The 25,981-nt window shown below is 41.1% G+C and overlaps 1 protein-coding gene across 2 annotated transcripts; it reads right to left on the reverse strand.

Annotated features, from left to right (window-relative positions):
• Window positions 1–8,181: 8,181 nt before the first annotated feature.
• LOC133135510 (guanylate cyclase soluble subunit alpha-1-like) lies at window positions 8,182–15,118 on the reverse strand. Of its 2 annotated transcripts, XM_061252558.1 has the most exons (8): window positions 14,690–15,118; window positions 14,326–14,387; window positions 13,681–13,781; window positions 12,839–13,548; window positions 11,811–12,296; window positions 10,854–10,997; window positions 8,975–9,129; window positions 8,182–8,453 (listed from the first exon to the last, which is right to left on the reverse strand). In XM_061252558.1, exons 1-8 carry the CDS (start codon window positions 14,921–14,923, stop codon window positions 8,318–8,320), a joined length of 2,028 nt encoding a protein of 675 aa, XP_061108542.1. In that variant the 5' UTR covers window positions 14,924–15,118; the 3' UTR covers window positions 8,182–8,317. The 2 variants fall into 2 exon arrangements, with proteins under 2 accessions (XP_061108542.1, XP_061108544.1); XM_061252560.1 differs by lacking the exon at window positions 14,326–14,387 and having other exon boundaries at window positions 14,690–14,810.
• Window positions 15,119–25,981: the final 10,863 nt, after the last annotated feature.

Genomic DNA, 25,981 nt, shown 5'->3' on the forward strand with positions numbered 1-25,981 from the left:
TGTTCCACAACCAGGACGGAAGCTACATTGCTCCTCCTGAATCCGAGGTTTGACCGTCGGTCGGAGCCTTCTTTCCAGCACCCTAGAGTAAGCTTTCCCAGGGAGGCTGAGGAGTGTGATACCCCGATAATTGGAGCACACGCTCCGGTCCCCCTTCTTGAAAATGGGGACCACCACCCCGGTCTGCCACTCTGCAGGTACTGTCCCTGACCTCCACGCGACACTGAGGAGGCGTGTCAGCCAAAACAGCCCAACAATGTCCAGAGCCTTCAGCATCTCAGAGCGAATCTCATCCACACCCGGCGACTTGCCACTGAGGAGCTTTTTGACTACCTCAGCAACTTCCGCCAGGGATATAGGTGCAGATTCCCCCGAGTCTTCGGGCTCTGCCTCTTCCTCAGAGGACATGTTGTTCGGGTTCAGGAGCTCCTCGAAGTGTTCTTTCCACCGCCCGACAATATCCCCAGTCCGGGTCCCTCCTCCCCTGCTGAAAACAGCCTGAGACAAGCCCTGCTTTCCCTTTCTGAGTCGTCGGATGGTTTGCCAGAACTTCCTCGAGGCCAACCGAAAGTCCTTCTCCATAGCCTCCCCGAACTCCTCCCATACCCGGGTTTTTGCTTCAGCGACTGCCGAAGCCGCAGCCCTTCTGGCACCCAGTACCTGTCTGCTGCTTCAGGGGACCCCTGGGCCAGCCAAGCCAGAAAGGCCTCCTTCTTCAGTTTGACGGCCTCCCTCACCGCTGGTGTCCACCAGCAGGTTCTTGGATTGCCACCCCGACAGGCACCGATGACCTTCTGGCCACAGCTCCTGCTTGCCACCTCTGCAATTGAGGCTTTGAACATGGCCCACTCTGACTCCATGTCCCCAGCCTCCCCTGGGATGCGTGAGAAGTTCCTCCGGAGGTGGTAGTTGAAGACCTTGCGAACAGTGGCCTCCGTCAGACGTTCCCAGTTCACCCTCACTCCCCTTTTGAGTTTACCGGGTCTGTCCGGCAGCCTCCCCGGCCACTTGATCCAACTCACCACCAGGTGGTGATCAGTTGACAGCTCTGCTCCTCTCTTCACCCGAGTGTCCAAGACATTCGGCCGCAGGTCTGATGATACGACCACAAATTCGATCATCGATCTTTGGCCTAGGGTGCTCTGGTACCAAGTACACTTATGAGCTACCCTATGCTCGAACATGGTGTTTGTTATCGACAATCCATGACCAGCACAGAAGTCCAATAACAAGACACCGCTCGGGTTCAGATCAGGCAGACCATTCCTCCCAATCACCCCCCTCCAGGTTTCTCCGTCATTGCCCACGTGAGCGTTGAAGTCGCCCAGCAGAATTATGGAGTCTCCGGGTGGCACCCTTCCCAGGATGCCGCCCATTGACTCCAAGAAGACACATAGTCGCAGAGAGGTGACCCTCTCGTTCCCCGGGTGGAACTCCAACACAGTGGCGCTCAGCCGGTGGCTTGTGAGTATCCCCACACCCGCCCGGCGCCTCTCACCTTGAGCAAAAGAACAGAGTCCAGCCCCTCTCCAGGAGTTTGGTTCCGGAACCAGTACTGTGCGTGGAGGTGAGCCCAACTATATCTAGTTGGTACCGCTCCGCCTCCCGCACTAGCTCCGGTTCCTTCCCCACCAGAGAGGTGACGTTCCACGTCCCCAGAACCAGTCTGCGACGCAGAGGATCAGCACGCCCGGATCCCCACCATTGCCTACTGCCCGTTGGGCAAAGCACCCGACTCCGATGCTGACCCCTGCAGGTGAGCCCACAGGGCGGTGACCCCACGTGACCAGTTCGGGCTGTCTGGGCTGGTCTGGCTCCAGAAGGGGGCCCCGGTTTCCCTTCTCCGGGCGAGGTAACTGGATAATTGTGTGGCCGTATCATGGAGTCTTTGAATCACTCTTAGTCTGGCCCCTCCCCCCGGACCAATTTGCCTTGGGAGACCCTACTGGGGGCTAATAGTGCCCCCGACAACCTAGCTCCCAGGATCACCGGGACACACAAACCCCTCCCCCACGTTAAGGTGGCGATTCCTTGGAGAGGTACAGTAGTTTCAATAAAGCAATTTGTTAATATGGACCTTAAAGTCGCGTTGGATAAAACATGTGCCAAGTAACTGTAACATGATACACGTTTATAACCATATCTTACTGGGCAAAAAAATACCTAAAATGCATACATACAGAATAAAAGGTACGAGAAGTCAATAGATGCTAGCCCTAACTTAATCTCCATTCCAGTAACCCTTACTGCAGTTTTGCAGTGGTGGGTGCAGGCTACAGCCACAAACTGAAGTGGGTGCTACACAGTACATTGTTGTGGTAATTCAACTCTAACAGAGTACATTTGAGTCCAATAGGAATCAACAAAAGAGTTGATTTACAACAAAACATTTCACTGTGTATTTTTTAAACTGGGCTTGCAACTAAAGAAGGCCTTAAATGCACTCACAAGTTTGGCTTGTGTGTGTAAAAAATGGCCCATCACAAGACTACAGGAAGTTGCTCTGCTCTGAAACAGTCAGGATCACTAAACAAGACGTACAGGGCATGAAGAAGTATTTCTTCCTTCTTTCTCAGTCAGGGTGCCCCTGCCCCAGTATATGTAAAATTGTCACAAAGGTCACAATTCCACTGAAAATGTTTTTTTTTTTTTTTCCTCTTGTGACTGCAGACAGTGCATTCTCACAGCTGAGAGAGCACTCCCACATTTTCACACATTTAACACATTTTATACATAATAATTTGCTGTGGACAATATTGTGTTCTGTATTTGTAATCCGTGTCAATGATTTCACCTTTATTTTAATTGAATTTTATTGAACTGGGTAGGCCTACTTGCTATGCAGTATGTTGACAATTATCCTTGCTAGGCCATCAAAAAGTGTTATAATAGAGGAGATAATGTTGGTCTCTCCATGGTCTGTGAGGGGAAGAATCTCAGAGAAGCTCTGTGAATTCTCTTTGAGAAGTCTCTGTGAATGCAGGTCGCAAACGGGGAGGGCGGCGTTGTCATGGTAACAGGCCGAGTTTTATTCCAAGCGTAAATGCAAAATGTTTTAAATAATGCATCAGGATTTTATGCCTTATGGTTTACGAACAAATAAAATTGAATCAAACACACACACGCACACATATGAAGTACGTTGGTGACATTTTGCAAGCACGTAGCATCAGACACCTTGCACAGTGGAGGATCAAATTTGATAGGAAATCTGCATCTAATGCCTGTATACTGTGCTTGTGACCTATATATAAACCACACACAGTAAATATCAGGTATACCATATTTCCATTTTTCATTCAACAACTTATATATGTCATGTGTCCATTTGCAGCTTGGAATTTTAATAGCTGACATTTACAATTCATGAGGGTATTTTTCTCTGGGACATCTTTTTGTATGAAAAGATTTAGCACCCACAGCTCAGCACAAGAACATGGCTGTGTAGCTTTGCATATGTGGAGCATCCTTGAATGTCCCTGCATGTGGTCTGTACATCACGTTCATGCAGCTCTGTACCATGAAGGCATGATGTATGCATGGAAATGCAATATTTATGAGTTTATTATCAGACATACTGCATGTGTCCATTAAATTGAATGATATACATTTTTCATGGCACAGAAATATAACTACACTGTGTTCCAAATTATTATGCAAATGATATTTTTCTCTGATTTTCCTAAATAGTCGATGCAAAGGACAGTCAGCATAATTTTCAAGTCATCAACTGTTAGGGTATAATTTGAATGTTATTGAACAAACGTCCCAATGATACTATTTTTTTCAAAAATAAAAAAACTTAAAATGCACTGTTCCAAATTATCACGCACAACAGGGTTTCAAAACATTTTATAGGTTGTAAAGAACTGAAAATGGTCATTTGTTACATTAGGAGGTCATATTTACTGAATCAATCAACTCAATCAAAAACATCTTAACAGGTCAAGTTACATTTTAACATAGGACCCCTTATTTGATAGTAGCTTCACAATTCTTACATCCATTGAACTTGTGAGTTTTTGGAGAGTTTCTGCTTGAATTTCTTTGCAGGATGTCAGAATAGCCTCCCAGAGCTGCTGTTTGGACGTGAACTGCCTCCCACCCTCATAGATCTTTTGCTTGAGGATGCTCCAAAGATTCTCAATAGGATTGAGGTCAGGGGAGGATGGGGGCCACACCATCAGTTTCTCTCCTTTATGCCCATAGCAGCCAATGATGCAGAGGTATTCTTTGCAGCATGAGATGGTGCATTGTCATGCATGAAGATGATTTTGTTACGGAAAGCACGGTTCTTCTTTTTGTACCATGGAAGAAAATGGTCAGTCAGAAACGCCACATACTTTTCAGAGGTCATTTTCACACCTTCAGGCACCCTTCAGCCGACCAGCTCTCTCCCCATGATTCCGGCCCAAAACATGACTCCGCCACCTCCTTGCTGACGTCGCAGCCTTGTTGGGACATGGTGGCCGTCCACCAACCATCCACTACTCCATCCATCTGGACCATCCAGGGTTGCACGGCACTCATCAGTGAACAAGACTGTTTGAAAATTAGTCTTCATGCATTTCTGGGCCTACTGCAGCCATTTCTGCTTGTGAGCATTGGTTAGGGGTGGCCGAATAGAAGGTTTATGCAGAACAGCAAGCCTCTGGAGGATCCTATACCTTGATGTTTGCGGGACTCCAGAGGCACCAGCAGCTTCAAATACCTGTTTGCTGCTTTGTAATGGCATTTTAGCAGCTGCTCTCTTAATCCGATGTTTTTGTCTGGCAGAAACCTTCCTCATTGTACCTTTATCTGCACGAACCCGTGTGTGCTCTGAATCAGCCACAAATCTCTTAACAGTACAATGATCACGTTTAAGTTTTTATGAAATATCTAAGGTTTTCATACCTTGTCCAAGGCATTGAACTATTTCACGCTTTTAGGCAGCAGAGAGATCCTTTTTCTTTCCCATATTGCTTGAAAATGGTGGTCTGCTTAATAATGTGGAACGTCCTTCTTAAGTAGTTTTTCCTTTAATTGTTTTGCCTCTGTGCTCACCATAGTCTGTCTGTAGTCTGTAGTGTGCCCATTTAGTGTCTCCGCCTCCCACGCCATATATGTACTTCCTTCCTGTCTTCTCCCAGCTGTTTCTCATTATCTGTTCCCCAGCACTTACACCTGTTTATCATTTAGTTAATTTGTTTGTCTATTTAAACCTGTCCTTTTCAGTTTCTTGTTGCTAGTTCGTCTTATCTGTTATTCTGTTCCCTAGCCCGGTTCTAGCTTCCGCTACCCCGTGCCCTGTTATATTCTGTCTGCTTTGCTCTGGATTTTTCTGGTTTGATCTCTGCCTGGTTTTTGGACTCTGCCTTGGATTTTTGTTTTTGTACTTTTGCTTGTCTCTCTTCATGGTTTTTGAACTCTGCCTCTGACTTTGCTGTGCCTACCTGCCATGTACCTGTCTGTTTGGATTCTGACCATTGCCTGTTTTTTGCCTACGTTTTGGATCTGCCCCTTGCCATTAAAGCCTGCCTTATTCACATTATCCCTGCGTTATCCCTGAGTCTGCGGTTGGTTCCTCTATCCCGAAACCTGACATATTCTCTGTTCTGTTTCAATTTCCATAAAGTGTTTTAATACAGTCTCTAAGCTATGGTCTCTGAACTAGACCACCATATTTGAATGAGAAGCTGAAATAAAAAGTGATTTCACATAATGGGCTCCACTTAAATGGCTTCAAAATGGAGGCCAATTAAAGATGACAGCCCTAACAGCTGCTCTAACTGGCCTTTATACTACACAAATGTAAAACTTAGTGGAGAGTAGCCCCGCAATTACACTGTTGATAGAACAGCCCTTCACAGTTTTTTCCCTCCAATTGTAGCCCAATGTCAAACTTCAAATGTCAGTATTGCGGCTTGTCCCCGTGATGATGGATTATGTGAATTGCCTCTCAGCATTAGTTTTTCTCTGGATTGTGTTCCACAGTTAAATCACAGGGTAAAGTCCTAGTTTTGGTTTGAGAAAAATTTCAGGATAACAGGAACCATGTAACCTATACGGAGAAAAGCCCAGGTAGAGGTTGATCTCGTGTGCAGGATTATGCACTTCCTGCATATGAATTGGGATTGGTAGTCAAGTGAGGAACATACACTCAACAAAGATGTTTTGGTCTTTAAAAATGGGCGAATGGACTTTCAAAATGATACTACCATAAAACAGGACATTGTCATTGATGGATAGGTTCAGTCCATTAATAATGTTTTATACAGCAGTTAAGAACATTTAAGCACTATATTTAACAGCATTAGTGTAAAGGTGAGGATACCCAGGCAATCTAAAATATTATTTAAGAGCAAATGTGACTGACTGTTCTCAGCGGAATGGCAAAACAGCAAAGTGCTATTAGTCTGGCTCTTACTACAGTAAATATCATCCATTATTGTTTATTAAATCCTGAAACTGGCCGTCTATGATGGTTAGCGCTACTTTATATGCTATATCTCACATATGCTTTAAATATCTTATTGACATGTCATTCTAAAAGCAGACAGATGAATATTAGGAGATTTTAGGGTCATTGGCAAATCATCTGTGATATGTGTGGTCAGCTGTGTAAAATATTGAAAGACAGCAGATGGCTCGTTTGTTTTTTTGGGGGGATTTATAGAGTTTAATTTAAGTTCCTCTGGGTGGCATATCCAGCAACAGCCCGGGTTCAAACAATAATATGAACTAAATCCTGTCTCAGTGGGCCCACATGCATGATTTGAATTTGAAACTGAGGAATAATAAAAAGGATAAAAAAGGGCTAAATAGTAAGCTCATTTAAACTGTTTTACATTTGCTCTTGATGGACCTCTACTTGTGTTTTTTGAAAGAGGCACATACTGGCAGCCTTTTATATAACTTTCCTTTTTGCAACTGTACCTTTAACTAAATGTATATTAAGCATATAATATGTAAGACATTACATACAGAGATTCATTTTTTGTGATACAGAATTGGAATAATTTAGAATTTTAAAAGTTAACATTACTACTTCAATGAGTACTTGAACAGGCTTTGTGCATTTCATAAGTGTATGTTTATTTTAAAGTTTTGATTTAGTTGCCCAGAAGATTCAAATGCACTTGTAGATTCACAGGCTCAGGTTTGGCTCTTGGATGGTCTGGATTTACCTGTAAAGCAGAACATTTAAATGATAATTTTATGCCTTGAATACAGCACCAATAATGTATGTACAGGAATGTCACAGTGCTAGAGCTACAATTATGGCCATGTGGTGTACAACAACAGTACATTACATGTATTGTGTTTTATTTGGCTAGATAAAATATGAACAAAATAGCATTTCAAAAAAGCTAAACTATTTGACTTTGAAGATTAATTAAACTCATATTATTCTTTCCCAAAGCATGACTGATATTAATTTCTCGTTTCTGTCCAGCTGGTGTACATCCAATTCAGAAGATAAACAGGGCAGCCCTAAACTATAATCCTGCATTGGGGCAATGAGTATCTGAGTAATTTCACAGGTGGTGAGATTAAAACTGATGCCTACTTTCTCAGTCTGCAGCAGACATACGTCTTGTGGGCAATTTAGACGTCCCTTGTTGTTTGCGGTTTCTGAGGTAAGATGCATATTAAAAGATCTAACCTCTGATCTAACCACCATTAAGTTCTTCTGAATATCAGCTCTTACAGTTCTGTGACTCATATTGATATATCACCTAACTGTAACCTGTCCAACCCATTCGATTTGGTTGCAATTTGGCTTCATCTTGACATCAATAATTTGCCAGGTGGGCAAATGTATAGGGCTGTTACAGATGCACAGTGTAAGTGAGTAACTTCACATTTCATTTTTTCTCATCAAAATTGTCCAATTACAATAGTATGTTCAGAGGGGAAAAGTATGTTAATCAAACTTTGGGATGTGCATTCATAAAGGTGCAGTATATGATCATTGAGTGTGGGCTCAGCTTTGACAAAATATCGAGAGACAACCACATTCTTGATTTATTCTAGATGTCATAAGGCAAAAATAATAACTGTGAATATTTATTTGAATGATAACTCACTGATGTAGCAATAATACTGAAGTGTTTCATTTCCACATATTTTGCATATAAAAACTACATGAAATCAACTGATTCCACCATAATGAATAATGAAAGCATAAAAATAGGCTGTACTACACTTCTTTATTTTACAATTGATCAAATATCTAGGCATGATTGACACTTGATTGACACATGATTGAATCACAATGATGATATATTATGTTGGGCCAACAATATTCAGTTTCAGTTGGTTGTGTCTATGTTCAACTGTCTTTCCGGCTGGTCTGATGAGACGCCTCCAAGAAGTAGCAAATGCCAGGAACATCAGAAGGGAAGTTAGGTGGAAGATCCTGTCTGGTTCTGGGTATGCAGATAAAGTCAGGGCAGTCCTTTAAAAGTCTGAAAAGACAATTAAAAAAGGTTAGCCATCTATACCACAGCATGGTTTGGCATAAACAAACAAAGGTTTTCAACTTCTGAAAATTAATCTCAAAATTATATTACCCTGCACCTTTCCCTCTCTACCTCATCACTATGATTAGCTATGTGTATGCCATAGCTTATAATAGCACTTATGTATAGTTATTTTTAATTTGGAGCATTCTAGCTGCCAACCGTGATGTACTAGTTGGTAAGTTGATACTGTTCAAGGGTTTGAGTTGTATCTATGTGATCACTTTAGGACTCGGAACTGTACTTTCCTCTAGGGTCCTCAACGCACTTGTCCCTGGGTTTGATTTGCACTTTCTTGTATGTCGCATTGGATAAGAGCGTCTGCTAAATGACTGTAATGTAATATTACACCAAATGTTTGTGCAAATGTACAACTGGACTGAAACTAGAGAGCAGGAGATTGTTTACACTCCTCAGTTCTCACGCTACAGTTCCTGTCCCCTGCATTCTTTTAACTTCAACTGTACCTGTGTGTTGTTGGGCTAATGTTGATTCTCCCGGGTAGGCTACAGGATTCAAACTTGTTCGCCAACGTAACGTTGTTGCCAAAAAGACAGTACCGAGGCATTTTTACACCGACGACACCAGCAAGAACTGATCCGGAATGGAGTCCAATTCGCATCTGAAACAAATGTGTTTAATTTAGAGCAGAATTCCACACCAAACTTACATCACCTGAGGGTGAAACTTTTATGCAGGTAACTGACTGATATGAGTGTGTAAACAGAAGAGCAGAGACTCTTTTGTATTGATTTAGAAGATAATAATGTATAATGCAATAGAAAAAATTCACATTCATCTAGGTAATTTTAATGATGAATTTGATGAAAATCATATTATATTCTTTATTCTGTAAAAAACCCACTGCTTCAACCCTGAGGGTCTTTAGGGGGTCCGCAGGCCAGCTGTGCACATATTCATTTCCCCAAAACCTAATAATCCATCCATCCATCCATCCATCCATCATCCATCCGCTTATCCTGAACAGGGTCGCAGGGGGCTGGAGCCTATCCCAGCATACATTGGACGAAAGGCAGGAATACACCCTGGACAGGTCGCCAGTCCATCACAAGGCACACACACCATTCACTCACACACTCATACCTACGGGCAATTTAGACTCTCCAATCAGCCTAACCTGCATGTCTTTGGACTGTGGGAGGAAACAGGAGTACCCGGAGGAAACCCACGCAGACACGGGGAGAACATGCAAACTCCGCACAGAGAGGCCCCGGCCGACGGGGATTCGAACCCAGGACCTCCTTGCTGTGAGGCAGCAGTGCTACCCACTGCACCATCCATGCCGCCCCTAATAATAATAATCCATCCATCCATCCATCCATCCATTATCTGAACCCGCTTATCCCGATCAGGGTCGCAGGGGGGCTGGAGCCTATCCCAGCATACATTGGGCGAAAGGCAGGAATACACCCTGGACAGGTCGCCAGTCCATCACAAGGCACACACACCATTCACTCACACACTCATACCTACGGGCAATTTAGACTCTCCAATCAGCCTAACCTGCATGTCTTTGGACTGTGGGAGGAAACAGGAGTACCCGGAGGAAACCCACGCAGACACGGGGAGAACATGCAAACTCCGCACAGAGAGGCCCCGGCCGACGGGGATTCGAACCCAGGACCTCCTTGCTGTGAGGCAGCAGTGCTACCCACTGCACCATCCATGCCGCCCCTAATAATAATAATGACTATTATTATTATTATTATTATTATTATTATTATTATTATTATTATTATTATTATTATTATTATACACAATGCACCTCAGGTTGTTAATTGAATGAGGTTTTGATTTTGTTCACTACTGTGCCTTACTTTTTGCCTTACTGCAATGCAATTTTTATTTTGACCACACGCAGTTGTCTTTGGGGGAGAAAAATAAATATTGGGGGCCAGGAATGATTGGTATCCAGGTAGATAACACAGTGGTTCACACACTAAGCACACTGGAGCAACACCTCAGTCAAAAACCACTTAGTGTGTTGAACTCCTTGGAGAAATACTCCCTTGTGGCTACTGGAATGAGCAGTTCATCAGATGCACACTGGCTGAGAAAAGGCAGAAAATCTGACTATACATACTGCAGCCACACCAACTCACCTACCTACATATAACAACATCAAAACAGAAGAAGAACTTCACTATCTGCTCTGTAAACATAACAAAATGGAATTTCAAAACATGCCCTCTATGTGGACGCGCCACTTTGCGTTATGATCAACCATTGTGGACGCTTTTTTTCTGAACAAAATGTTTCAGTACGCGGCACACTGTACTTGAAAACCATATGCATTCACTGACAGTTCCATGTGGAAGTACGCACCTTAATGGCCTCACCAGCTGGTGTCATGACCTCATTTGACAGTTCCATCATCTTCAGGGCCATAAGTGCTATCTGGGAAGCATGCGTACAGCTCGCTTTGTGCAAGCCACCGGCTACACAGTACGCATCTCCTATGGTCTCCACCTGAAATTCAACAGAGAGTTAGAGTGTAGACCTGGCATTTCAGACGAAAACAAATATCAAACTGAGGAGAAGCCAGAGGAAAAATAAAAAAGATTTCAAAGGGTAAAATGAAATGTGTAATAGAAACCATATGCACAGTAAAAGGCAAAGAACCAAGGACAAGTTAAGAGGACAAAATGTTTTCCAACATATAAGCAGTAAAATGTAAACTCCTGTCAAACCATGCTCCTATTTTCGAGTAATGATTGTGTGTTAGAAATCTTCCTGTCTTGGTCTGTGCTTGTTATGGACTGGCACAGATAATAAATTGGATTGCACCAGAAAACGACAACTGAACTGTATTTCTTTTGCTATTTGTGTCTTGATGAACCAAAAGCAATTTCCCTCACCCAGTGTTGAGTTTGGATTCCACATAATTACTGGAAATTGGAAACATCCCTCCAATTTAAAATGAAACTGACAAGTTGTTTCTATAAAAGAAATCAGGGAAATAATTTGGCCTCCATAATTAAGCGGACTTTCTATTCATATAGCAGTTTTTGCACAACTGAACCAGACATTTAAAATTTAAATATTCAATACCTCATTAAAATGAAAGTTTAAAAAAGTTATTTAATGGCAAAATTATATGTCATATAATGCCTTAATAATAAACAGTTTGTCTCCACGTTTGTCTAAGTGAGTGATGAGTGGTTTCATGAACCCCAAAGACAGTGGAGCTATCAAATATCACAAGTGACTTGGTTTGAGAAACCTCCCTCTCTCGTGGTCTTGAGAGTTAAAACTAGAACAGGAAAGTCTAGCACACAGCACCTTGTATATGTCCAGCTCTCCACACTGGTGGTCGAACCTCGTGTAGAGCTCGTTCAGCATGGTGACCACCTGCATGGGGGTGCACCGGGAACAGACAGCCGTGAAGCCCACGATGTCCGAGAAGAGCACGGTCACGCTGTCGAACTTCTTCGCCCGGACGTGCTGCCCCTGCCACAGCTGCCGTGCCACCTCTCCAGGGAATATGGTGAAGAGCAGGTCCACAGTCTTCCTCTTCTCCTCCTCCAGGGCCTGGTGGGCCTGCTCCAGGGCGGCCTTGGCCTTTCCCAGCCTCTTCTTCAGCCCGTCCTGGGCCTTGGCCTGCTCGCCCACCAGGACCACGTCTCGTAGGGCGTTGTGGATAGGTATGTCAGAGAGGTACAGGCCCCGTCCGGTAAGCTCATCCAGTTTGTCCACACATGGGGAGCCCAGAAACAGGATATGGTTGGACTCTATCAAGTAAATCATTTGTCCCTTGAGTTCCATCAGCTTGAGTGGAAAAGTTATAAGGGAAAAGAAATACATGTTTGGGAAGTACTTCATTACAATTGTTTTTGATTTTCTGTTGAACTTTCTGTTCATTTATCTGTTTAATGTTTCATTTCCAGATTTGGATTTGGATCATTTTACAGTATACGGGAGACATTAGTTTTAATTGTAGTGTAAGTATGCACAACAAGTTAACTATGAGAGCAGAGGACTGAGTTGATTGGCTATCCTTGAAACTCATGCATTATTATGTTACAAATTATGGGCTTCTTGGGTGGAATTCAGTTTCAGGTGCTACTTGGACACTCATGGAATAACTATCTCTCTGGAAAATCCTCAACACTTCTGCACTCAACACAGTTTTTCATTATATCCACAATAAAACCATAGGATCTGACTCCAGGTAACGCCTCTATAATTAGCCAGTAGGCCATACCTGTGGTGACATTTTATCAAAACTTGTTGAGTATGGATCTTTCAGACTGCACTCTTTTATTAAGAACTGAATATTTTGCCGGGTAGAATACATAAAAACTCATTACCTTTGTTGTGCAGTCTGCAGGGGTGGCTCCATCTTTAATACTTAGAAAAAACTGAGTGTTCAGCATCGTCAAAATGCCCTGGAAGGTGCTGTTGACCACAGGGGCCACAATCACAAAGTGCTCATGGAAAAAAGGCCTCCTCTGGACGTCTTTACGACCCAGCCTTCGCTTCAGACCGTCTCCGATCTGCAGCAGGCTCATGTCGTAGTCCAGCAGGATGTGGAAGGGGAACGTCTGGCAGAACAGAGCCTTTGGTATGTCCACAGAGGAGTGTGTCTTCAGAGGACTGGGGCTGAGGAGCTTGGTGTGCTTCACCATCACGGAGTAGAGCAGGTGAGGCTGACTGTGCTCCTCTGAAGCACTCTCTCCGCAGGCTACCTGTTCCATTACCACCTCCACCTCAGTCTGATACAACACACTGGCAGCAGCTTTGATGACACCCGGGAAGAAGAGTTCGGTTGTTTTGTGAGGACTGAAATAGTACACTGTCAGAAGCCCCGGGTCTTTGTCCAGACAGAGCACCGACGCCTCTTTTCCACAATCCGCGTCACTGGAAGCCTGCACCGTGCTTTGCTTCAAAAGGACGTTGAAACTGTTCAGAAAGTCGTGGAGCGCGCCACCGACCACCTCCAAAATGTGCCCGTCCTCTTCATAACATGTTGCGAAAACCTCAACCCCAAGGCAGACTCTCAAAGTGTCCATCGGTATACCTGAAATACGTAAACACAGAAAGTAATGACTTTTTAAAATGACTAAAAACTTTTTTTAAACGCACCAATTTCACATAAAGTATGCGGTTCTGTGAAACGGTAGTGATTATTTTATTATTTATATTACATTACCTGATTTCAAAGAGTAATTCTTCATGTTCTCTGTGAAAATATCTGCATCTCCGCAGGTCTTTAAGACGTACTGGTAAACTTCAGCATAAAGTGCAGAAGAACTGCAAACAGAGACATGAAGTCACGCTTCACTAAGCAGGATACAAACAGAAAGCATGTCCATTTTATCTGGCACTTCATCTTTTTTTTACGTGGTAATTTCCCACATACTTTAAAAAGGTAGGACTATACAAATCATGATTTCGTTTTTAAACTATAAACCACGTTTGTGCTTCGAGGCTGGCATTTATAACAGCCTAAATATAGTTTATATAATATAAAACCAGCCCATCATTAAATTTATGTAAAGAAAACAGTAAGAATAGCATACAGTTCTTCCTCAGTTTTGGACTCGAATAATTTTCTTGGTTACAGAAATGGTAACATCAATCACACCTATCCCAGCATACCGACCAAATTTCATCAGCTCTAGATTATGCACCTATTGATGACGTTAGAATTTTAGATTTTGGTCGTTGGGTTCTTAAGAATATTGGAGAATGCAATAACATGTTACAAAGCCAAGTAGAAACAGCTCGATTTTAAGCGTTGTAGTGAAGTGTTTCAATTGTAACATTACACAATATATAGCAATTTCATTCTTACCATATCATGTCTAGATTGTGTTTTTTCACCATTCTCAGGAAAGCATTATGCAGCCTCTGAAACTGTGCATTGCATAAAAATGTATAAATAACACAAAATTAGCAATCGGGTTATATCAAACACTGGCGAAAACAAACCAAAGTGTGTAGTATAAGGGTATTTCGGTTAAACTAAATCGCTTATAACAGCCAGTGTTGCACATCACCGTTTTTGTAAAGGACCAGCCAGTCAAACCATTCTAACAGATGCTGAAGGAAGCTGCTCTCAATTTAGATCAGATCTCAACGCTATAACAACGGTTGGAGTAAGCTATTGCAAACCGACCTGTACCTGATTAGTCCTAATGCCCGTAAAATATATTTACCTCAGGACAGACTAATTTGCGGATGCTGTCTCCTAACGTATGCAGATTTACTTTGGTTTTACTTGTCTTTCGCAGAGGTAGGATCCCAGGCACAGTTCCATAGACCTCTTTGGAAACTGGCAAATCCCCCTTTAGTGTGCAATCCTTAGAATTACCGGGTTCCGTATTTTCTGTCCCCATAGAGAATGGGCACTCTCCAGTGATTTTTAGTTCTTTCAGTTTTGCACAAAACATCCTTAGCGACCGATGTGGGTTAACACCTTTTAAAATACAAACGTCTACACCCCCAGACGGAAACTCTTGTCTCTTGCTTGACAATGTGCATCCCCACGTTTATATGTTCCCAATAAATTCGGAAAACGCAGGGGTAACATCATCGCATAAAGCACCTGTCCTGCCTCCCACTCTGGTATTTAAAATGTCCACATCTCTGCCCGCGTCCGAATAAAATATTAATAGTAACTTAGAAGGCAAGTGTAGGCTACCAAGCAGTTGTATGAGCCAATCACATGTGACACAACATACTCGACCCGCCCAATCAGTGAAAGGGCAAGATATATATATATATATATATATATATATATATATATATATATATATATATATATATATAGCTAAAATGTAAAAATATTTTTAAATTAGCCTAAACAAAAGCGTAAAAGTGTTTTTCCCCGGTTTCCCTTCATATCCATTACTAATGTACAAACACTTCCTGTAAGGTGAACTGTGTATACAAATGACAAGGGTTATCCCTTTGGAAGCAGTTAAAAAGGTTTGGATGTCAGAGAGATTTGCCAAAGATTTCCTCTTTACAATGATTTGACTGGTAATTCCTATTTATAACCAGGATGACATGGTTTAGAAATTCTCCACAGACTCCGAGTCTCAGTGCCCAAAAGTGTGACATAATAACAGTGAAAATGATATGTTATTATCCTACGATGCAGACTCCACTGTACCACCTCAAGGTGAAGCTCCAGAAATCCACATTGAACATTCTGGATAGAGCCATAGCAGATAACAGAGACATAATCCAGATCATCCTAGAGAAATCTTGATCTAGTGAACACTATATTACTATATAAAAAGTGCTATCTAAAATAAAATCACCTTGAAACAGATGCTGCCTAAAGCTCAGCAAGGTGTCTGCTGTACTGCTATATGTGAATTACAATCAGGCCTTTCTTTCATTGCTTATGACTCATTGAAGTGATTGGCTTCTGAACAGCCTCTTTCCTTTCTCTTTCTAGAGTTCTCACCAGATTATTGATCTGTCTTGTGTAAGAAACAGTGGAGTTACCAGGATAGCATCCTGTGGTGGGCATTTGGGTATGCAGGGTGGGCAGTTAGATTCTGTGTGGCAGTTTTCAATTACTTCACTTGGGAATGTCTGTCAATGAGTGGCAGGGTAATGCACATTTCTAAGCTTCACTTCTGCCTGTGGTGCAGATAACATATTTATGGGAGACAGGTCTTGCAGGCCTCTTCAGGGTGGGCAAACAATCTCCCCCACCTGTAGCCCACCTGTAGCCATGCCCCTGGAAAGAAAAAGGGAAAAATGCATACTAGAATATTATAGAAACATTTGACTAACGGCAAATAAATCACAAAAAATCTCAATATAGATAATGTTGCAATGGAAAGTATAGAAGACTGGTGGTAGAGAATCAATTCCCAATAAACATGTAATAACTGTATGATATTTAGCTTTAACATGCCAAAACTAATCAAATACATTCTGAAATCTATTTCAACATATTCTGAAGCCCTTTCACATGTAGGCATACCTCCAATAAGGTGCTTTTCTGAAGAGGCTTTAGAGAATATAGAAAAACCTGTCAATGAACCATTGATGAACCTGCTTGGTGAACCCAAACTCAATCAGAGCACCATTTACTTCTTTGTCATCAAACACACATTTAACCAACAGCAGGCAATGGACAAGATGATTGAAATTCATCATGTATGCAATCCCAGAATCACGAACAAAGTTCATGCAAAACTTTGTGCCTTGCTGACTCCGAATCTCACCAAATAAGTTAATTACCATGTTACACAACACAAAATATTCTCTTACAAAGAGCTCATAAACTCCACCAATGCACTGGTGCTGATTAGTATTCATGCCTGTCTCCACAAACCTTGATTATAACTGATGTATTTTGAATGGTGCTCTGCAGCACACTACCAAGCTACTCATATGGCATTGCATTCAAGAGAACGACATTCCCCTATGAATGCATCTCATCTGCTTTGACAATGTTTTACAACATGCTCTCTCACTGCTTTCTTTGCTCTCTAATTGTTAAATTAGTTTTGTGCTATGCTGATTACCAAATGATCGCCAAATGATAAATCATAAATACTATTCTATGGAATACAACGTCTAAAAGATAAGAGGAGTATACATCTACTAAAGATGGATTTTTCCATCTTTATGTACACTGGACTTTGCAGGTAGGTGCTTGTTACTCAACCAGGGGTGCAGGTCCTCGAGGGCTAGTCTGCCTACTGGTTTTTGTTCCAACCAATTGCCTTATTTTTAATTTGACCACAGTAAAATGATTAGGATACACTTGCAGCCTGCAGCTGTAGCCAGTACTCATACACATGTCAGATAAAATACGATTGAATCAACTAGACCAGAAGTTGTCACAAAATCCAGAAACGGATTGGCCCTTGTTGTGCACCCCTGCACAAGACAAATGGGAAAGGTTGCTGAGAACAATAAGCAGGAAAAATATTGGCCAATATGGCAGTTACTGGCACGACAAGGATCAAACACTGTAAAATGAAGTGTATAGTCTATAGAAGAACAAAAGCCTTAGGGGATAATTACATGTATGTTGAAATCTTTGTTAAAATGCCCAAACATAGGGGTGTCTCGGTGGCGCAGCCTGTAGAGCACTGACCGCTTGCTCATTACGAGCTGCGACGTGGATGGTTCGAATCTGACCGTCTGACATTTGTCGCATGTCATTCCCTCTCTCTCGCTCCCATTCTTCCTGTCTCTCTATGCTATACTGTCCAATAAAGCTGAAAAAGGCCTAAAACATATCTTTAAAAAAAAAAAAAAAATGCGCAAACATGTTTGTTCAAACATCGATATTGGCCTTCGGAGAGACTGAGCTAAATATATTTGGAGACCAATTCCAACAAAAAATAAAATATTAAGAAATGGATCGCGGGGACTGTGTTGCTGTGGCAACTACACTGAAATCCGGAGTTAGTGTGCAATAAAAGTGAATGGGAAATAAGGCCAGCGAACACAGTGCTTGAGGCATGGCGGGATTTTCGCCATGCTGCCATGGCTTAAATCGCTTTGCCGTCTTGAAAAACCGCAGGAAATAATTGGATTCATCCTGGTCCTGGAGACCTCACACTTTAAACTAATTCAGACTGTAGCAGAGCTTTTTTTTTCTCATAGAGAGCCCTTAAAATAAATAATGAATTCACAGCTGTACTCATTAATTTAATAATAGTAACCTCACCTTTTCAGTTATTGTTATGGACAATATCATTCTTTAAACAAACAAACAAACAAACAAAATAAATATATATCTTTTTTAAATTTTTATTAAGGATGCTTGTTCTCACAATTTAAAGTCAAACGCATTTGTGAAAGTTAACCTTCAGATTCAATCTGTAAAAACATGAAGGAGAATCTATCACGGATCTCTTCAGCTCCTTAATGTAAGCATAGGAACAGCTATAGTTGTGGTATTTCTGAGGCACTGACAGTGAGGCACAGTGTCTATTCATGTAACCTCTTTCATATTTCCATAACATGCCTCAGAAGACACTGGGAGCTGGTAGAGCTGCTGAGATTACGCTGTGGGAATCTCTGCCACTTTTATAGAAGCACTGCTTGCTCTCATGCAATGTGTTTATGTAGAACTCAGAAGCCTTTATTTTAAGAAGAAAATCAATGACTCATATGACAGAATGGAAAAGTTGGAACTCTGGTCCCCTTCATCAGTCAATGGCCTATAATAACAACAATGTACTGCAGTGGAATGCAAAAACTGATTTTCTAATTTGGTAAAGGTCACAACAAGTCTTAGACCACATGACTAATTAGAAAATCAAAGCATATCTGTGAGTAAAAGCCAGGCCAAAGGCATTTGCAATTGGGCAGGTTATTCTGATGCCACATTCTGTGCTAGGCAGTCGCATGTGCGCACACACACACACACACACACACACACACACACATAGGAAACACATATCAGGTGCGGGGGGCGAGGACAGGTAATCGGGAGAAAGGGAAAACATGAAATGGAACATTGACACAGAGAATACATAGAAAAGGAGAAACAGGGAAATGAACTATGACAGAGGCACGGAATGTGATAGGAAAACATGACATTTAACACAGTGAAAACATAGAATGGGGTGAAATACAGAAACACGAGACATGACAGAAATAATTGAAACACAGCAGGACTTTTACTTTCTGACCCCTGAACTCTTGACAGTGCCTCTGATGAATAAGTGAAGAGAGTTGGGAAATATTTTGAAGAGGCACTTATATCTGCTGGTGCACTTCCTCAATTTTCTAAGTTTATACAAGACCTGAGAACTGAGGGTATAGGGACATTAATTTGGTCTCTCTGCTTGTGCTTTAATCTTTGTGTTTAGGCGATCTCACGTTTGGCAGAACCCATTTACATTACATTACATGATAGGCATTTGGCAGACACTGTAATCCAGAGCGAGATACAACAAAGTGCATACCCATCACCAGGGACAAAGGTGAAAAACCCTAGAGGGAAGTACAGTTTCAAGTGCTAAGAATACAACAAAGATAAGGACTTGGGTCTTGCAGATTAGTCTGACGACAAAGGATTATATCTATAAACATAAATAATAATAATAATATACACTTATGTAAGAACAACAATAAGCAGCTTAGCAAAACAAAAGTGGGAATGAAACCATCCTAGCGAAAATAATTCATAATAATGAGACATACTATTGAGGGAAGAGGTGTAATTTGAAGAAGTGAATCTTCAGTCTGTGCTTGAAGGTGGTCAGAGTCTCTGCTGTTCTGACCTTTGTGGGGAGCCTCTACCAGAGCAGACAGTGATTGTGACCAGGTGTCCTGCGGTGGCTGAATGGAGAGGTCTGGCAGGTGTGTAGGTGCTGATGATCTTTTGCAAGTAAGCAGGGGCTGACCCCTTAACTGCCTGGAAACCAGTTGGAGAGGTCTGAAAGCTGATGCTGGAAGGCCAGCCAAGAGAGAGTTGCAGTAGTCCAGACGGGACAGTGCCATCGCTTGGACCAGGAGCTGGGTCTGGGGTAAGAAAGGAGCAGATTCTCCAGATGTTCTACAGGAAGAATCTGCATGACTGGGCCACCGCCGCAATGTTCTCAGAGACGGACAGCCTGTTGTCCATCAACACTCTGATGCCAATGTCCTTGCACAGGGCATTGGCATCACTGGGGTGTCCCCTAGGGAAATAGAGAAATCTAGAAGATGATTTGGCTACTTGTAGATGCAACAAAGGAATATATATATACAATGTGGAATGCACACCAAAGCCAGCACCAGACATGAGATAATTTTAAACTACAGATATGAGCTGTAATTATATGAGCAGTGGTTATTAATTATGAATAATATATGTAGGAAAATAGTTTCAGGGTAAAGTAGTTATAACCTGAATATTGAAGAGGAACATTCACTTATACAGTACAAACATTCTTAATTGGGTTGGTGGCAGAGGGAAATTCATTTGAGATTATTAAATCGTGTAGATGACTCACTGGATTGATGAGTCAGGGGGAAACCTTCTTTGGAGTGTTTGCACTAAACAGGAGAAAACAAAATTAATCATCCACATGGTAATAACCAAACAATTATACCAGATGCTGAAAATTGCTCTCACTACATGGAGAAGGATTCTGTTAATATGGAAAATGTGACAATTTTCCATCTTAAATTGCCACCTAGAATGAACAACCCATGTTGTTTAATATATTTATAACAATCTACAATCATTTTCTCTGGTTTCAAATTACAACTAGCAACCTCAAACTGTGATCTCTAATCTCAAATTCCCTATGGTTTTAAACTGCTTCGTCCAAATGTCTGACATTTTCATTCCAGCCCCACATTTCTGTGAACCACACTCTGACCTTTATGTCTTATTAAGCAACAGCTTGTGGGATGAAAAAACAGCTCTGACATTCAGCCAACCAATATTTTCTTCTCTGCACAGGATGTGTGGCTAATAAGGCTGTGAGCTGACAATGGCCTTCACCTTATCTCACCCCAAATAGGTTATGTAACCAATTTTAATTGGTCTCATTAAACATTTGAGAAAGTCCCTATATTACAGAAAGGAAAGCTACAGCGTCGGGTTGGAGTATTATGCACTGAACCCATGCAGTGTGCACAAGCCTGTTTAATATGCGGTGGTGTTCTTTGACACTTTGGCAGGGAGACAGGGGCTTAAAAAGAAAATGATGAACCCACTCGGAAGCCATTTCACACCCCGAAAGCAATGTCCGCCAGTTGCCGAAATGAAGTGCGGGGTCAAGTGTTAGTTCCGCTTTGTGATTTTGATTGAAACTGAATTTGTCTCCCTGCACCAGCGTGCTTCACCCGGCGTGAACTTCTGGCCAGCCAAGATGGGAGTGGAGTCAGCTCTCGTGTGACGTCACAGCCAAAAGAGCGTGAAGGGTTAGCCGGATGGGTGGAACTGAAAATCGTGTCGCGTCATGTTCAGTCATTTGTGCAAAAGTAACTCTTTCAATAGCACTCCTGTGAGGCACCGAGAAAGTGCTTTTTTCCCTACTTCTATTCTCCTGCAGACTAAACCGATGAAATGACACAATTTCTTCCCATTTTATCTAAAACAGTGGTTACCCAAACTCGGGCCTGGAGTACCCCTGTGTATGCTGGTTTTCCTTCCAACCACAATTGCAATCCAACTTTTAACAAGCTGTTAATTTTTTCATGTTTAGAGGGACTACTTACCCTCTTAAACCGTATTTTGTCAGATAGGTATGCATACCATAAATAATACCCATGCTTATATAGTGATTATCACGTGCTATATTGCAACCAATGCATAGATTTTACAAAAATTGCATAAAAAAGGGTAAATTATTTTTAACTGATCAAATTAAAGACTGAAGTAAATCAGCAGGCTCCTATTCAGTGAAAGTGTTGACACCTGGCCTCCAAACCTAACCATTTGGAAGATAATGAAGAATTTAAAGGCAACTGGGCAAACCTGAATTGTGTTGATACATGTAATGGCAAAAAAAAGAGTAATGAAACACGTTCAACAACCTTAATTAGTTCCCATTAGTCTTTTATTTTTTACTGCTTCTTATGCAATTGTTTACAAGATGGTGCAATAAGCACAATACAAACATGGTGATTGAATTATTCAGGCCATTGCAAAGCTATTTCTAACATAATGTGGTTTAAGGTAAATAATACATGTTAAAATGGAAAAGTACGTGATTAAGAAAGATTAACTGCTCTTTGAAACAATTGGAACAAAAACCAGCATACACAGGGGTACGCGAACTACTGGTCTAAAACATTATTTGTCACTTATTTGTTCAGTTACAGCAGCCTTCTATGATTGTGGCTGTGCCTGTCAAGTCTGAGAACTTCAGTGAGGCATTCACTGAGTAAAACAAAAAAGCAAAGTAAAAAAGTTTCTATGTTGTTTGTATGGTTGAAATAATAATAAAAAATAAAAAATAATAATAAAAAATAAAAATAATAATAATAATAATAATAATAATAATAATTATTATTATTATTATAATTATAATAATAATTATTATTTTTATTTATTTTTATTTATTTTTAATGTATTTTGTTGTTATTATGTAGAAATATGATCCAGCAGATGACACCGGTTAATATCTTATAAAGAAAATGATGCAGGGCAATACCATATGGTTCCCATCGGCCATCTCATACAGGATATATCATCTTCAAAATATGCAAACAATAAGGTTTGCCTCCATGGAAGTCTCATATTAACATCTCGCTGCTTTATATACACTCTAAGTGAAATTATTTAGACTCTAATGGATTGGTGTTTGGTTGTAGCTTAAGATTAATGAGTCGTTTCCAGACGAGGCTGGGTAAAGGGGTGGATGTGGGATTCATGAATATTTGATATTTGAGCTTGTGTTTCATGACACAACAAACAGATCTCCAAAGTTAAATAATACAGACACTCAGCTGGATACTTCTACATCCCCTAGTGCAAGAGCTTTTAAGTCTTTGTTGTTCCTCTTGAATATGCTAATCCGGTCCAAGGATAATTTAACTGTAGAGCCGGATTTAAATTTTAAAACAGCGTCTAATGGGAAGTCAATGTCGGACGCTTTAAAAGCAACACATCCACAGCAGTGTAAGAGGGTAGTATAAAACGTAATGCAGCAGTGCTTCATCTACTTTGATGAAATACTAAATGTTGATGGCGGCACAATATAAAAGGGATACTTTCCATTTCCACTACGAAACCGTCATGTGGTGTCACTGTCCAAAGGTAAATTTCAACAACAAAGATGCTCTTTAAAATCACTCTAATGAGAAGACACACATGTACAGGTGCATCTCAAAAAATTATAATATTGTGGAAAAGCTATATGGAGTATTGTCAAGAGGAAGATGAGAGACACCAGACCCAACAATACAGACGAGCTGAAGGCCGCTATCAAAGCAACCTGGGCTTCCATAACACCTGAGCAGTGCCACAGGCATTGATGCAGTAATTACTGCAAAAGGAGCCCCAACCAAGTACTGAATGCATAAATGAACATGCTTTTCAGAAGGTCGACATTTCTGTATTATAAATCCTTTATGTAATATTCTAATATTTTGAGATACTGGATTTTTTTTCATGAGCTTTCATAATCATCAAGATTAAAACAAAAAAGGCTTGAAATATTTCACTTTATGTGTAATGAATCTAGAACATATGAAAGTTTCACTTTTTGAATTAAATTCTTTTTGAAATTTTGAATTAAGAACTTTTGCCCAATATTCTAATTTTTTGAGATGCACCTGTAGATGCAGAATGATTTATTTGCTTGTCCTAATTTTTTTCTTTATTGTTTCATGTCAGTTGGTATAACTGATAAGAAAACATTTTTGACTATGTTCATATTCACAATAGTCTATATGATTGCCCCCAGTATTCATGGAACCTACCTCAATGTCTATTGTGTTGTAATCCTGGTTTGGCCATTAAACCAGAAATAATACATGCATGAAGACACTGAACCTTAATTTCACAGTGTTGTAAGAGCACTACATGTTCACTAGGCAGGAGTCCACCTGATACTGCTAATAATATAAAGTTTATTTTAAGTGTACTGTCTTAGCTTCGCAATTCTTCACCACATATCAGTCATGCTGGCCAGCTGGTGACCCACGACCTGGCACTGAACTCAGAAGTGGTGTATCGATTATGTCTCCTCTCCACTCTGTTTAACAAACAACACATACGATGAGTGCGTTCTCGCGTCTCAGACCAGAGATAAACATACGGGGCAGAAATACAACAGGGTCGCAGTTCCAGTCAGGTCCGTCCCCTTCACTAAACCACTCAGAGAGCGTTAATTCTGGCTGGCCAAGCAGATGAGACAGTAATGACTCCATACTTTGCGCAATGAAGGGTCAGCCTTGTAATTTCTGTTCGAGTGCATGATCTCAGTACGTGATTATTAAAATGTATGTGTTTTCTGGGGACTGCCAAATGGCTTAAAATAATGTAGGCCTAAATAATGATTCACACTTCTGTCACTGCGAGCAGTAGTTATCATCTCAATGCTCTGTGAATGTGAGCACTGAGTATTTACCATGCCAGCTCAATTGCCCATGTGGGAGTGTGCATCTTCTTTATGTCTGAGCTCACATTTGGCTCGTTTGCAATACCCACGACATTGTGCTTCTGTTGTTCCCCATGAAAGTAGCTTTCAATTACTTTACATTCTCACACATGTACTTATTCTCCCAATGGCAAGCCCCGTTGTTAAACATAATAGATCATCGTCTTTCCATGGTGAGTAGCTGTTATTATATTTATAAATACACTGTTGTCTATAAAGACGACACAGAAGAAGCAGTGCATATGGATCAGAGGAAATGACCGATATCAAAGTTCACTTCCCATTGGTCTATGACCACTGAAGATGTTACATGAGAATTGAATAAGACCTGAATGAATACATGAGAACTGAATACTGGAAATTATGGCCTGAGAAGTTGCTTGTGACAATGTCTTTCTTTCTCCGACTTGCTTGTCATTAAGAGTATCACTATATACATACTACTTCTTTTTTCCCTATGTTCCTTTTAAATTGTAATTTTCTTTACTAAATTTCAATCTCTGCTTTGCCAGGGAACCTTTGTAAATGAAAGCATTAGCAAACACTATGGAGAGCACTGACCCCTGGTGGTTATTCTGTGGCCTAAAATGGCAACCTTTTATTGAAGATCATATACTTTGCTACAAATTGAAATGCAATCAAGAAAGCCGTACTTCAAAATATTCATATAAACTGGGTTAAAGGGACAAACATCTAGTCTACCACTTCTTGCATGTTGGCTGTGTTTACCAGAATTAGGTTATTTTTCAACTAAGTTACAATATTGCCCCATTATATTTTACAGTGTTTACATTGTTCCTTTTCAGCACAAAGAAAGCTGAAGGGCACAAGTGTACCATCAAGACTAGCCTATTAAAATCTATGAAATATGTGAGGAATTATTCATGGATGCCAGGCCCAAGACCACTTTCACCATTGGTTAAGGGCTGTTGCAGTTCCAGAACATGCTGTTCGGTTATGCAACACTCCAGCCAGGTTTGAGAGACTGATGGAGAGAGTGCTGGCTCATGTCCCCCAGAGCCCCTTGTGTGCATGTTGTTTTCTTATTCATTCGACCTTGCTGTGTCTATGCTTAAACTGAGAATTTTTGAAGCACTGTTAGCCTCTTTTTAAAGACACTTAATAAAAACACTAAATCGATACCAGTGTCTCTCTCTCTTCTGTGCCCTCAGCTTGCCAGAAGTGAATGCAATATACAGTAAGTACATTCCAATCAGAAAAATTTTCCATGATTTATTTGCCGATTTCAGGCACTGTCTTGAAAGCTGAGTGGTAATACGTTTTTTTCATGTAAAGACATATGAGACAAGATAGCTGTAGGAACTATTTTAAAAATATGTTGATGATGTACTAAGCCACCAAGGGTTGGTGAGGCTCCTTTTGTTTTGTGCTAATTTGTGGCATTTTTGTCTTATTTAT

The sequence above is a fragment of the Conger conger genome, chromosome 8, assembly GCF_963514075.1.
Source record: "Conger conger chromosome 8, fConCon1.1, whole genome shotgun sequence".
NCBI lineage: Eukaryota > Metazoa > Chordata > Actinopteri > Anguilliformes > Congridae > Conger > Conger conger.